Here is a 15,422-nt window from a genome sequence, read left to right on the forward strand (position 1 = left end):
TATGCAAAACTGAGCCTGCGCAGACCGCGAAAAACAACAGTAAATGAGATAAGATGTTTACATGCCACAGTATCCCCTCTAAAATCAGCATATCCCAGGCATCTTATCCGGGTTTCTCATAACCGGGATACAAGCTTTTTCGGGTTATTGTAAATGCGATATGATGTTTACATGTGTCAACTCAAAAACAAAATACTTGAGTATCCCGAATAATAGCAGGATATTGGTGTGCATGTAAACGTGGTCAGTGACCAATACATAGTTTCAGCAATCCAGGGTTTATATACATCATTGGTCTAGGTTTGGTTGTCGTCAGGTCCATTCGGATTCAGGTCTGATTGTACTCGGGTCGGTTTGGGTCCGGGTTCCCCCTTTTTTTAAATGATCACGTCCGTTCGGGTCCTGGTCTGATTGTCCTCAGGTCCCTTCGGGTCCGGGTCCAACTTTTTGGACCCGAGAAGATCTCCACCATCTCCTTGAGCAGCTCATATGTTTTAATTACATCTGAGTATTACTTTATTCTATTGATTTAGTCCTGTACTGCAAATCTAACCCAAGCACCTTTCTGGGATAACACAATAGTAGACTGTTAGATCAAAATTCAACAATAGAGGAGGTTTGGCGACTACCGGCTATTTAAATTGAAGATCTGGCCACGGCAAATGTGAGATTAAAAAGGGCTTCAGAGGGAACTTTATTGAGGGGAGTTTTTGAAGGAAACGTTTGCGAGAAGTCTTTTGAATATCAATATTAGTTGAATCTCATTACCACATTACCAAAACAAACAAAACTTCCTAACATGATGCCCACTTAAATGATGCCTACTTAAGCGGTTGTGGCGGGCCATTTAAAACCTTTTAGAGTGTTTCTTGGTATTCTTAAACAAATCTACTTTGAAACAAAAGTATACACCTCACACACATGGTTATTGGCTTAAAAAAAGAAGACACCTGTACCATGTCAGATATAGAGTTGAAATGTATTACATTGAGTTTGCATCCCAATAATACACTTTATATACACTTTATATACATCACAGAAGACTGAAATATAACAAAACGTCTTGACATAAAAACACCGGATTTTCGGTGCTTTAAAAAATATATATATATTAATTATGACATTATGAAAAATATTAATAACATTCCAACCATGAGGTCACTAGAGGGTGATTTGGTCATTTGACTGCAGAAATGTATAAACACTCACAGGGGAATTCCATAGTTGACTGTTAGGAAATTAGGAGGGCAGAGTTTGTGATTGGATTGGAGGGGAGGGGACATGGATAGGATGATGAATGATCAAATTCACAGGAGCTCAGGCTGAGCGATAGATCCTAAAACCTAATTGGCAGGAAGTTAGTCCTGATTGGAAGGACACAAAACTGATTGGAAGTAGGTGTAACCACCATGATTTGTTATTACATTCTACTGCCAAACTATTTAGAGATGGTGACGTGTCAGATTTAAAAGCAGCCAGTCAATTACATTATAATAATCATATTACAGTGATACTCTTCCCTCCTTTTTGAAGTTGAAGGAATGATCTTAGTATGGAATTGCATTTGAATTGCAGTGGGGGTTGTGAGGTGGAGATACTTCCAACCTGTTTGCTCGCAGCTTTTTCTCACAAAACAAAACCCATTGTTTTTTTTATTTCACTGTGAATAACATCCACAACAATGGAGGCACACCCATGTTTTCCCTGAGAAAACAACCAGTTGTGATAATACTGTTTTGGGGTTAGATAGCGGCTCCTATCAGCCTTGGTTCTGGCTCAGGTCTCTTCCCATTTAAAACAATAGCCTTGTTTTCCCAGTTAGTTTACATTTACCGATTTTGGCCAAAGCTTGTGGAACAGTTACGTGGGGTTTTCATTTTACATTTTAGCAGACGCTCTTATCCAGAGCGACTTACAGGAGCAATTAGGGTTAAGTGCCTTGCTCAAGGGCACAGACAGATTTTTCACCTAGTCGGCTCGGGGATTAGAAGCAGCGACCTTTCGGTTACTGGCACAACGCTCTTAACCACTAAGCTACCTGCCGCCACAACGTTGGCCTCTTGAAAATGTTATAAGATTCAGAGATTCCACTGTTGCTAAGTGCTCTCAAGGTGGACAAATAACTTTAAAATTAGTATCAGAAGACAATACTCGCTAGCATATACAGTAAAATGTAGCCTACATGTGTTTTCTCTTTCAAATGCAGAGTTCTATGTGTGCAACTAAAGTACATTCAGTCAAAAATCCACTGTTTATTTAAATAGATATCATGAATGAGATTTAAATCGACAAAATGTCATGTGGTGTACATGTGTCATTTGGTATGTCTCACTTAATTAGAATGAGATGTGTACTTCCTACATGACATTCCCATAGTGCTAATGTTACATGTGGAAAGAATTTCACTGGCTCAACTCAAGACAGTATTCTCAAAACAAATTATTGCAGTAGAGGCAAGGGAATGTATTTCCTGTTTTCTTCAAATGCCGGGAAAATGTAGCACAACTGTTTCCACTGTGGTCAGAGCAAAAGTACAACTACAGTGCCTTCAGAAAGTATTCATACCACTTGACTTATTCCACATTTTGTTGTGTTACAGCCTGAATTCAAAATTGATTAAATCATTTATTTTCTCACCCATCTACACACTTTATCCCATAATGACAAAGTGAAAACATGTTTTTAAATTTATTGAAAATGAAGTACAGAATATCTAATTTACATAACTATTCACACCCTTTGCTATGACACTCCAAATTGAGCTCAGGTGCATCCAATTTAATTTGATCATCCTTGAGATTGGAGTCCACCTGTGGCCAATTCAATTGTTTGGACATGATTTAGAAAGAAACACACCTCTCTGTATAAGGTAGCACAGTTGACAATGCATGTCAGTGCAGAAACTATACCATGAAGTCCAAGGAACTGTCCGTAGATCTCCGAGATAGAATTGTGAGGAGGCATATAGGCGCATAGGTCTCCTGAGTGGCGCAGTGGTCTAAGGCGCCGCATCACAGTGCTAACTGGCCGCGACCGGGAGACTCATGGGCGGCGCACAATTGGCCCAGCGTCGTCCAGGGTAGGGGAGGGAATGGCCGGCAGGGATGTAGCTCAGTTGATAGAGCATGGCGTTTGCAACGCCAGGGTTGTGGGTTCGATTCCCACGGGGGGCCAGTATAAAAAAAAAAAATGTATTCACTAATTGTAAGTCGCTCTGGATAAGAGCGTCTGCTAAATGACTAAAATGTAAATGTAAAATGCATATATCTGAGGAACGGTGTAAGACAACTTCTAGAGTGTTGAAAGTTTCCAAGAGCACAGTGGTCTCCGTCATTGGGAAATAGAAAAAATATGGAACTACCCAGACTTTGCCTAGAGCTGGCTGTCCGAGTAAGAAGGACCTTGGTCAGGGAGGTGACCAAGAAGTCAATGACCACTCTTACAGAACTACAGTTCCTTGGCTGAGATGGGAGAACCTGCCAGAAGGACAACAGTCTCTACAGCACTTCACCAATCTGGGCTTTATGTTAGAGTGGCCAGACGGAAGCCACTCCTGAGAAAAAGGCACATGACAGCACGCCTAGAGTTTGCAAAAAGGCACTTGAAAGACTCTGAGATCATAAGGCAAAAGTTTCTGTGGTCTGATGAGACAAAAATTGAACTCTTTGGCCTGGATGCAAAGTGCTATCTCTGGAGAATACCAGGCACAGCTCATCACCCGTCTAACACCAGCTCTACCATGAAGCATGGAGGTGGCAGCATCATGCCACGGGGATGCTTTTCAGGGACTGGGAGACTGGTAAGAATAGAGGGAACAATGAATGGAGCCAAATACAGGCAAATCCTTGATGAAAACCTGCTTCAGAGTGCAAATGACCTTAGACTGGGGTGAAGATTTACGTTCCAACAGGACAATGACCCCAAGCATACAGCCAAAGCAATGCTGGAATGGCTTCAGGACAAGAATGTGAAAGTCCTTGAGTGGCTCAGCCAAAGCCCAGACTTGAATCCCATTGAAAATCTGTGAAAAACTTGAAGATTGCTGTTCACCGCCACTCCCCATCTAACTTAACAGAGCTTGAGAAAATCTGCAAGGAAGAATGGGAGAAAATCCCCAAATCCAGATGTGCAAAGCTTATACAGACATACCCAAGACGACGCATAGCTGTAATTGCCGCCAAAGGTGCTTCTACAAAGTGTTGACTCAGGGGTGTGAATACTAATGTAAATGAGATATTTCTGTATTCAATTTTCAATACATGTGCAAAAAAATTCTAAAAACATGTTTTTACTTTGTCATTATGGGGTATTGTGTGTAGATGGGTGAGAGAGAAAAAATGATTTAATCCATTTTGAATTCAGGCTGTAACACAACAAAATGTGGAATATGTTAAGGGGTATGAATACTTTCTGAAGGCACTGTACTTCAACACTGTTTATGCCCTATTGTGTCAACGATTACCTAGAAATATCAGATGAGAGACTAGTCCCAGTGTGGGTTATTTCTGAGGTAAGTAATTCTTAAACATGTCTCTGGAGTCTGGAGTATACAGCCTTTTATCCAGCATGAGTCCTGAACAAAAGCTTATACAGGATCATATGGTGTTTCCCTTAATAGAGGTATCACCAGTACAAACAACAGCAAGACTGCAAATTAAAACACACTTAAAGACACATTTAACTAAGCCCTATTGTTCCCAGATGAACACATAGCATGGACACTCCTGAATCCTGAGCAGTCCAATCAGAAGTATGGAAATGGATGTCTGGGATGGTCCTCAAGGTATGACTGTACTGTAAAGAACTTGTAAATCTCATATGTATACCCATTTACAGCAGCTCCCTAAGCCTTGATAAGGCTGTGGTCCCTTGGGGGAGATATGAGAGACTGCAGTCCATGTGTAACCCTCTAGCAGTCCTGCTCTGACTCTCTCTTAATTGGCTTTATCAGGTCAGTCTATGGTCAGTCATGTGTTATCAATACGAGTGTAATGGGAACTGGTGTATCTCACACGATGGCAACAGACCAGAAGGAGTAGATAGTTAAAGAGCAACACCGATGATCTCCTGCATAACAACTACCAGGGCCGGTTCCAGGAACTCAGTCGAGGTCTCAACTTACCATTGAGAGTAAGAATAGTAGAATACACCAGGCGCAATTTAAAAATGTGGTTGTGCATCAGCATTTTTTCTCTTGTTATGTCAGTCACTGACAGTCACTCAATTAGCTCAATTTATTGGTAGTTAGTCTAGCCAGCTATCTAAACTTGTAGCCGAATTCCGACCGGGCACGCAGGGCACGTGCCCAGAGGCCCTGACCTCCAGGGGGCCTGCATTGATTTTGTTAGTCATTCTCACTCAGATATCATATTAATATGGCATAAGTCATTACAAAATGTGTAAAATTTCAGGAAATTAGATTTAAAAATGCTAAAAAGTATCTCCACCCCATGGCAAAATGGGTAGAATTGCAGGAAATTAACTTTAAAACTAAACATTTCATCCACCATCAAGAGGTAACCAAATAACCAAATTTCACTTAGGGCCCCCCAAAGAATAGAGCCGGCCCTGACAACTAGTGTACTGCACAACATGTAGGCTGTTATATTTTGGTTGAAAGTTACTAAATGTTTGTATCTGCTACTGTAAACTAAAGCCCCTCAACTGTCCCACCAAAAAGAACTAATCCGAGTTTGCTTTAACATGCAAGCAAATTGTAAACTGCATTGCCATAATGTTTATGCTAGCAGCCAAAGATTTACTCTCACAAGGTGTCATTCATCCTGTACTTCAAAGTTCACTGACATCCTAAGTATTGATATTCGCTAGTATTTAAAGCAGTGCTGGGCTTCTAATTGAGCACAGGGATTTGCTGATGAAGGGGCATTTTTTCTGTTGTCCTGAGAAGAAAGCAATCTGCATCCAAATCCCTTTGGATTTTCAATTAATGTCCCAGAGACCTGGCTCCCTGTTCAGAGAGATCAAACAGCACCTCGCGCAGCTCCAGGCAGCTTGGAATGTGAATAATGCAATATATTGTAAGTGCCCAGGAGTATGAATAAAGTGAAGGTATGTGTTTTGTAAAATACAAACAAGAGAAATAGGTCAATGCCTGTGCTTGCAGGATATGTAGAGACCCTACTTCCCAATCAGTTTTCTTCTATAACCTCGACCACAAACTCTTTATTCAAGACCTTATCTTTCAGCAGAAGTATTGGAATGACTTAGTTGGAGAAGTTGACCTGGTTTTGGTCAACTGGTTTTGGCTACAGGTTTTCATTCAATAGCAAACCAAAGAACTAAAGGGTTGCTATGTTTCAGGTTGCCTACACAGAATAAGCTTAGAGGAAACCATTTCTGAAGTCCCTTTATCCAAGCCATCCTTTCTTAATCAACAGCACCTCTTAGATGTTAAGTCCCCCATATGAGCGGTTCCGGACTGGTTCCGACTGGAATTTTGGTGTGCAAAGCGCTCTGTGAACGCCTTAGGGTCTCATGCCTTATAATGCCAGCAAGCCCCATCTGTCTCTCAGCAGTGTCAGGTTTCAGAAACTAAGATAATTGATTGCACCCAAATTGGACATTTTAATATAATATTTAATAAATATAGTACCTAACATCCGATTTGGACCAACGTTTTTTCTAACAAATAAGCTAGACATGAGGAATACAAAGAATTGGTCAAAAGCCACCAACAGACCCCCCACACCCCATGCCAATCCCACTCCAACAACGAGTATACAGTATCAGTTCTCTATGTCTGACAAGTAGTACGGAGCCAAGGCTCTGAGTATTGTTTCTTCATCCTATGTTATGTGTTCTCAGTGAATTCGGGGATGTTTTTCCCCCCTGTTCAGAGAAATTAGTAATTGAAGTTGTTAGGTCTATGTCCCATCCTACATCCTGATATGACCAGGTTCTGTCCACTAGATGGTGCTGTTCCTGCTATTAGGTGATTTTTAAAAAAGAAATCCCCCCCTCAATGTTAAAGGGATAGTTCACCCAAATTACAAATTGACAATTTATAACTAATTACTACCAGAATGGTGACTTCCAGACCTTTCTAAAAATATGCAACATTACCAGTTATTGTTTATGGCCATCTCATGAAAAATAATTACGTTTGGGTGTCACGCTCTGGCTCCGGGACTTTGTATTTTGAGCCAGGGTGTGTTCGTATTGGTTGTGTTTTCCTTGTTTGGTCAAATGACTCCCAATCGGAGGTAACGAGTGTCAGCTGTCGGCTCGTTATCTCTGATTGGGAGCCATATTTAAACTGTCTGTGTTCACCTTGTGTTTGTGGGTTTTTGTTCCTTGTCAGTCATTGTCTGAGGACGTTACGTATCGTTTATTGTTTTGTATTCGTGTTTGCAATTTACTATTAAAGTATGTTCGCTCAACACGCTGCGCCTTGGTCCTCTCTAACCAACGATCGTGACAGAAAAACCCACCAAGACCAGACCAAGCAGCGTGTCCAGGAGCCATCGCTAATTGATCTCCGTGGCAGCTTCGACTGGGTCAAGCCCATTGAGGAGCTGAGTGAAGAGGGTTGGAGACAGAGGAGCGAGAGGTGGGAGAGAATGTTGGAGGCCTGGTCCACGGGGAGGAGAGACCCCCAGAAAATTTTTAGGGGGGGGCTCACGACATCGGGGCAGCAGGAGGCCGCTATGGAGCGGTCCAGCGGGGTTGCAGAGGAGGCCGCCAGGTTACGGGGGCCACTGGTAGAAGAGGGGATGGAAGGAGTAGAGGCACGGCGAGAGGTACTGGCGGGTGTTGCCAGTCCGGTCCGGCCCGTTCCAGATCCCGGTGTAGAGCCAGTGGTGTGTGTCCCCAGTACGGTCCGGTCTATTCCTGCTCCCCGCACCAAACCTACGGTGTGCGTCGACAGCCCAGCCCGGCCCGTTCCTGCGCTCCGCACCGAGTCTGTGGTGCGCGTCGCCAGCCCAGCCCGGCCTGTTCCTGCTCCACGCACAAAGCCTACGGTGTGCGTCGCCAGCCCAGCCCGGCCGGTTCCTGCTCCACGCACAAAGCCTACGGTGTGCGTCGCCAGCCCAGCCCGGCCTGTCCCTGCTCCACACACAAAGCCTACGGTGTGCGTCGCCAGCCCGACCCGGCCTGTTCCTGCCACTCGCACCAAACCAGGGGTGCGAGTCGCCAGTCTGGTCCAACCCGTTCCTGCTACTCGCACCAAGCCAGGGGTGCGAGTCGTCAGCCTGGTCCAGCCCGTTCCTGCTACTCGCACCAAGCCAAGGGTGCGAGTCGTCAGCCTGGTCCAGCCTGTTCCTGCTACTCGCACCAAGCCAAGGGTGCGAGTCGTCAGCCTGGTCCAGCCCATTCCTGCTACTCGCACCAAGCCAGGGATGCGAGTCGTCAGCCTGGTGAGGTCCGTTCCGGCTCCACGCACCAAGCCTAGGGTGCGTATCGTCAGCCAGGTCCGGTCCGTTCCTGCCTCACGCGCTAAGCCAGGGGTGCGCGTCGTCTGTCCTGATCCAGCCAGCTGGGTCAGATCGGATCGGGGCCATTACGGGGGGATTGAAGTAGGGTGGTAGTCAAGCCCGGAGCCGGAGCCGCCTCCGAGGAGCAACACCCACCCAGCCCTTCCCTATTTGGGGTTTTGAGGCGCGGTCGCAGTCCGCGCCTTTAGGGGGGGGTACTGTCACGCTCTGGCTCCGGGACTTTGTATTTTGAGCCAGGGTGTGTTCGTATTGGTTGTGTTTTCCTTGTTTGGTCAAATGACTCCCAATCGGAGGTAACGAGTGTCAGCTGTCGGCTCGTTATCTCTGATTGGGAGCCATATTTAAACTGTCTGTGTTCACCTTGTGTTTGTGGGTTTTTGTTCCTTGTCAGTCATTGTCTGAGGACGTTACGTATCGTTTATTGTTTTGTATTCGTGTTTGCACTTTACTATTAAAGTATGTTCGCTCAACACGCTGCGCCTTGGTCCTCTCTAACCAACGATCGTGACATTGGGTATGTCTATTTAGGAGGAAATCACAATTTTCCCCTATCATTCAAGAGGTTTTAAGAGAAAACATATTTTTCTGTGACTGAAGAAACTAGGAATTTATTTTCAAAACCAAGAATGTGGAAATTAATAAAAGCTGGAGATGAATAAAAACGTTATTTTATGGATTAAAGTTAATAGATAAATTGGTTCAAGAAATGAGAAAAACAACAATCTTGCTTTGTGAGAATAAACTTTTGCCTCTTTTCCTCTCTGTCTATGCTATTTTATCCTTATAAATGCAGTGATTGCCGGTTCCTCTGAATTAGCAGCAGACAGAAATGGGACCAGATTGACATGAATTTCACGCTGAAGTCACCTTGCTTATTCAACCATGTAATCCAACTACTACCATTGTGATACAATCTGCTTGGCTTGATCCCTCAAATCATCTGGTATCGCACCCAAGTGTCAACATCATCCAGGTGTCATCATCGGAAAGACTAAACAGATCTGAAATCCTACACTGTAATTGAACAGACAGCTGAGTCAGCCCAGTACCAGTAAGACTGAGTAACCCCACAACATGTAATTAGGCTACACACTGTCCGCCCCCCTAGACTCGTCATTCTGTCATAAATGACGGAGTCAGGCGTTTTCCTTAACATGAATTTCACATTCCAGACGTGCAGTATAATATTGTCATTCAGGTTGGCCAACAAAAAAAGCCCTGGATTCTCAACTTCACAATGATGTCTCTAAAGGGGAGTTTAGATAAATTGATCGCCCTGCTGCCAAATGCCTGGAGCTTCTACTCTACTGTGAGAACAAAGGTTTAAGCTCCTGGATGGCTGTCACTCCCTCACAGGGGAAATACAGCCAGCCAGCCAGTTTCCAGAGGCTGGTCGGTTCGGGGAGGGGCTAAAAGATGTGCTGTAAGGAGGGGTAATATCCATTCCTCCCCTCTGCAGTGTGTGTGTGTCCTTCATTAGATTCCACGGAACCTCCCTGAGGTGTGTTGTCCACTGCAGACTCAACATTCCACAGAAGCTGGCATCCCAACAAACAGATGATTTATAACTAGAGAATGACAGATGTTGTTAGGTTGAGCATGTACAGTATATTTCTACTGAAATGCTCCCATTACTTAAACTAGGCCAAGAAGAGTTTCAAATAAACTTGTTTTCCACTCACTGAAAAGGGTGTATTCCTGCTTAGTGTTTTTGGAAGTAGGCTGTATCTCCCCAAGCAGGTGTGGTCCTCCTAAGGCAAAAGGTAGGCTCCAGTAGCTCAGGCTCTGGGCAATGGCATGTGTAAGCCCCGGGCAAAACTGTTCATTCAGTTGGCCCCTTGGATCCTAAGTGGAAAGGTCATAAACAGGTTGTGACAGGCGTGCTATTTTTACTGTCGGGGGGCTTTGGAGAATGTCAGTTCTCTGTTAGCACTTTGAGTGGTCAGTCAGACTGACCACAAGCCTGCTGGTAGAACTTCATGCCCACTACTAGTCACTGTCATGAAATTTAGTTTTTTAATACAAGTTTCAACCTGAAGTTGTTAATGATGTAATGGTAACCGGAGGTGAATACTCAAGAGACATATTTATAATTCAAGGAAAACACAATTATAATCCAATTGACCGAAAGAAAACAAAAAACATATTTTCCAACATAATTTCAACTGCAGTTCAGGTGACAGAAACAAGATGTCCTGATGAGGTGTGAAATACCGCCACACACCTTCCCTCTCAGCCATTCCCCCATCTCTCACCCCTTCCCCCAAGGAAACCCACCAGGGCACCTCTCAGCTCCATGTCTCTCAACACACAGGCCTAGTATCTTTTCTCCCTTTCCACCTCTTCCTTGGATGTGAGGTCGACCCTGAGTAGGGTTCCCAGACTGCGAGCTAGGAGCTAGCAGTGACACCGCTCCCAACTCCTCCACTATCAGACGCCATTAGGATAAGGCAAGAATGTGCAGGAGAGCTAACTCAAGTCAAGTCTCCTTGGGGCTAGTTTCCTCCGACAGCGCAGGTCTGGAGTTAGAATCCTCCCACAATCCCCCTCACCCACCAACTCTGATGTTTCTAAATAACACATATTACTTCAAAATTGAACACAAATCAACATGAATATGTTTCAATAGGTAATTCCCAATCTTGTTGGAGGTTTGATGAAGGAATCTTATATCGACACCGCCATTGTCTTTTGATTATTGTGATCATAATTAATTATTGTGGCAGGATCACACTGGAAAAACTAGGGCATCAAGACACAGTTGAACTTCACACATAGTTGAAGTAAATCTGATGTTTAACATGTAAAGTACTCCCCTTACTCCCTTCAGGTGCTCAAATTCCTCAGGACCTGAATCATACCTGTCAGCCTGTCCTCACAGGATGATTCCATTCCATATAGCAGTGAATTCCACCGCGTGCCGCTCTGCCTGGTTCTGTTTATGAGTCAGGGTGATGAATATCGGGAGGCAAGGGGGGACTCTTGATTTGTTCATCGCTATAATATAAAAACATTTTAACATTACTGATATAATTCCTTAGTATGTACTCAGGGAAACGCTATACACAAAGGGTGTGTTCATAAATTCATCAGTTATTCTGCACTCAGACGAGAGTACTCGGAAATCGACGTAGATAGCCAGAGTGAATGTACAAAGTAAGAGCCAAGGACGTTTTCTGATTGTTAGCTCCTTTTTCCCAAGAAGAATTACAGTGTCATTGTATTTCACCCTCAGTTTTTGAGACAATCCTCTTGCTGTGAAATAAACTGCGATAGAATGACAACAATAGGGCCACACAAGAATACACCAATAAATACCTTGCCTTGATGTACTGTACACAATGTGAGCGTTATCTTTACAATGGGCTTTTTCTTCCAAGCCAAGGATCATGGCAAACAACGTGATTCCTGCCAAGGGGAGTCTAGTGTCTTTCACAACTACAACAATGCTGGGAATTCTCGGTCTCAGGACAAAACAAATTGAGGATCTGAGGGGGACAATCCTTCCCAACATATGTTGGTCATACATAAGCTGAGATCGTTATCTGATACAGGCGGATTCTTGGAATGCAGATACACCTGTAAGCTACAGAATAGTCCCATTAGTGGAAGGAGAATGAGGGGTTACACTGTATCACAAGAGCCCCATAGATTCTGTGACTATCAACAGGTCCTAAACACAAGATGATTACTGTGTTTTCCAGTCAGGATATTTCAGACCTCCTTCCTGAAACATGTAATATGTAGCTATTATGCTTTATCGGATGTAATTTGTCAAAGCACTTGGTCTTGCATTGTCATATAACATAAAGCTTTTGTCTGCTGATTGCCATATGTAATGTAATATGATATTCTCCAATTACCCCAGACATGAGGATGTGGATTGATATGAACATGTTTCACAGCTTTATTCAGAACGGCTCCACAGCACCGACTATTAATGTCCCTTTCCTCTTAGGTTTTGTTATTTCATGACACTGCTGAGTTTTGAAGAGTCAACCTACTTTTTGGTGGCACGTCTGTACAATATGCTTTGCTTTAGCTTGGATCATATAAAACAAACAGATGGTACATAAATGAGAATGATAATAAAAGATGTCTCACTTCCCAATGGTATAGTAATTAAATGTATTGGCATTGGAAAGCAAAAGTAATTGTATTGTCTGGGCTCCAAATTAAAACCACGCTAGGCTATATAAAAGAGCATATTGTTGCTTATTCTAATCAAGAGACCATTTATTCCTTATCAAGTCCAGTTCTCTTCAATCCATTCTATTGGGACATACAGTGTGTCTGTCAGTAAAGGTCTGAATTTAGCACCTGCAGATTCACAGCAAAGCAAATGTGTTGTCTTGCCATTGCAACTTTTCACGTCTACCACAAAATGCACCCCTAGTCAATTGAACTACAGATGTGAGATCTTAATTTGAGCCAGTTTGCTACAGCAGGAAAATAATCCTTCAGCAACAGGAAATGTGAATTATTATGTGGATTATAAATAATGGACATTTCTGTAGGGGTTGATACATTTGTCGTTAGGGCAAATGAAGTCTGAAATTTCGAAGTGGAAATTACAAACTTTAGAAGTCTTTTAAAACTCAAATACACTACAAGTTTGCATTTCCTGCTTTGCAGGAAAATGTTCAGCAACAAAATAGTGATCAAATTAAGATCCTACATCTGTATGTGAGAGGTAACAATAATACTTTACTCTCCTCTGTTCACTGAGAAAAAGTCCATGTGGATGTGAGTCAATATATGTTTGTTTTTGGATATGAGGACTTGTCTATGTTAGTGGTTCCCAACTCCTCGATTACCCCCAACAGTACACATTTTTATTGTAGCCCGACAAGCATACCTGATTCAACTTGTCAACTAATCTTCAGGCCCTCAATGAGTTGAATCAGGTGTTTTATGTCTGGGGCTACAACAACAAATGTGTGCTGTTGGGGGTACTCGAGGAGTTGGGAACCACTGGTCTATGTGACGAGATGATTAGTCTCCTAAAATCCTGACACCACAATAACCCAATGCTTTTAACTAAAGACCTTCAGACTGAAATTACACCTGTCTCAAACCACAAAAACACATCCAGCAGACACTCAAATTACAATTTGTGCTGGCAAATCCAGCTGGTAGGATGAGACAACATGATGGCACAAGAGACAGAGACAGGTTCAACATGAAGCGTACTCTACCTTTCCTCCAGGGGTTCAGGATGGCAAAGGACTTCTGCCAGCTGAATACCATGCTGGCTTTAGTCCTCCCCTGGCTCATGAATGTAATTCTACAGGTTCAGCAACTTCAGAAAAAGTGAGTAAAATATCCCCTCCTCAGCCTACAAAACAGCAGTCAAGAACTCCTCATCCCGTCTTGTTATGTGTCCTTTTTTTCTGCTTACTCCAGCTCCTCTGAGGCTCTCAAAGTAAACTTCAGTGTTCAGTTCTGTGGGAGACATCTGTTGTCACAGAGCTGAGTCTGTCTTCTGTTTGGGTCATGGTGCCTGCCTCCTGCTTACCTGTCTGCCGGTTTGTCTGGTAGCGTGCCTGCCTGTGGCTTGTTGCATCTGTATGTGAGTATGTCAGTGAGCTTCACTCCTCCATCTGAGGAGGGAGAGGGGGCCGGCCTCAACCGACATCACACACCACTACCACAGGCACAGATCCGCTGGGAGGAGTGGCAGCGAGCCAGAGGGAGGAGGAAGGGAAGAGAGGGGGGAAGGAAGAAGGGAGGAGAGGGAGGAAGGGAAAAGACTAGGGAGAAGCCTGGGACTCAAATTCAACCTGAGAGGGAATGTTTGAGAATAATAACAGCTGGATAGAAGGAGAGAGAAAAAGGTAGAGGGGGTTGATTGCCAGATGAAGTATTATTCACTGAAATATAGTATTTGAGGATTTTCTTGAATACTTTTTTATCCACCTTGTCATAGGGAAAGTGAGGGGGGTGGAATCTGCATCATGTGTCAATTACTCTATTGGGAAAACAGATCTGTTTCACTTTTGCATCTCAGAAGAGAGACAGGGTAGAGAATGTGCTTTGCTGTCTTTCATTATAAACTCTCACATGGGCCAGGAAATACCAAAGGAAAATGGATTGGATGATCCAGTCTGCCTCACAGTAGAGTTCCTAATCTACTTTGACACCAAAAGAAAATCCTCAAGTAGATTCTTGACTAGAGATCTGACATTTTATCCCATTGTTAAAGCCAGACATTATTGCCATCCGCTAACACCTCAACAAAACAATGGACCTGTAAATGTTTTACTACACTTCAAACCTGCTATTGTACTATTGTTAATCAATGATAGCCAAAGTGAGACGTTTGAAAACATTCCAGAAATATACACTACATGGCCAACAGTATGTGGACAATCCTTAAAATTAGTGGATTCGGCTATTTCAGCCATACCCGTTGCTGACGTGTGTATGTGACCAATAAAATTGGATTTGATTTGATTTTGACAGGTGTATAAAATCGAGCACACAGCCATGCAATCTCCATAGACAAACATTGGAAGTAGAATGGCCTGTACTGAAGAGCTCAGTGACGTGGCACCGTCATAGGATGCCACCTTACCAACAAGTCAGTTCGTCAAATTTCTGTTCTGCTAGAGCTGCCCCACTCAACTGTAAGTGCTGTTATTGTGAAATGGAAACGTCTAAGAGCAACAACGTCTCAGCCACGAAGTGGTATGCCACACAAGCTCAGAGAACGGGACTACCGAGTGCTTAATTGCGTAGTGCTTAAAAATTGTCTGTCCCCGGTTGCAACACTCACTACCGAGTTCCAAACTGCCTCTGGAAGCAACATCAGCACAATAACTGTTAGTCGGGAGCTTCATAAAATGGGTTTCCATGGCTGAGCAGCCGCACACAAGCCTAAGATCACCATGCACAATGCTAAGCATCGGCTGGAGTGGTGTAAAGCTTGCGCGCAATTGGACTCTTGAGGAGTGGAAACACGTT

General features: G+C 43.5%; 1 protein-coding gene across 1 annotated transcript in view; it reads right to left on the bottom strand.

Moving 5' to 3' along the window:
* The window catches only part of LOC121569937, a 40,752-nt gene extending 26,715 nt beyond the window's left edge, over window positions 1-14,037 (bottom strand). The window contains exon 1 of the mRNA XM_041881293.2: window positions 13,655-14,037. Coding sequence (XP_041737227.2) covers window positions 13,655-13,733 — 79 coding nt within the window. The 5' untranslated portion in view covers window positions 13,734-14,037. The remainder of the gene's footprint in view (window positions 1-13,654) is intronic.
* Window positions 14,038-15,422: the final 1,385 nt, after the last annotated feature.

Source organism: Coregonus clupeaformis, chromosome 1, assembly GCF_020615455.1.
Source record: "Coregonus clupeaformis isolate EN_2021a chromosome 1, ASM2061545v1, whole genome shotgun sequence".
NCBI lineage: Eukaryota > Metazoa > Chordata > Actinopteri > Salmoniformes > Salmonidae > Coregonus > Coregonus clupeaformis.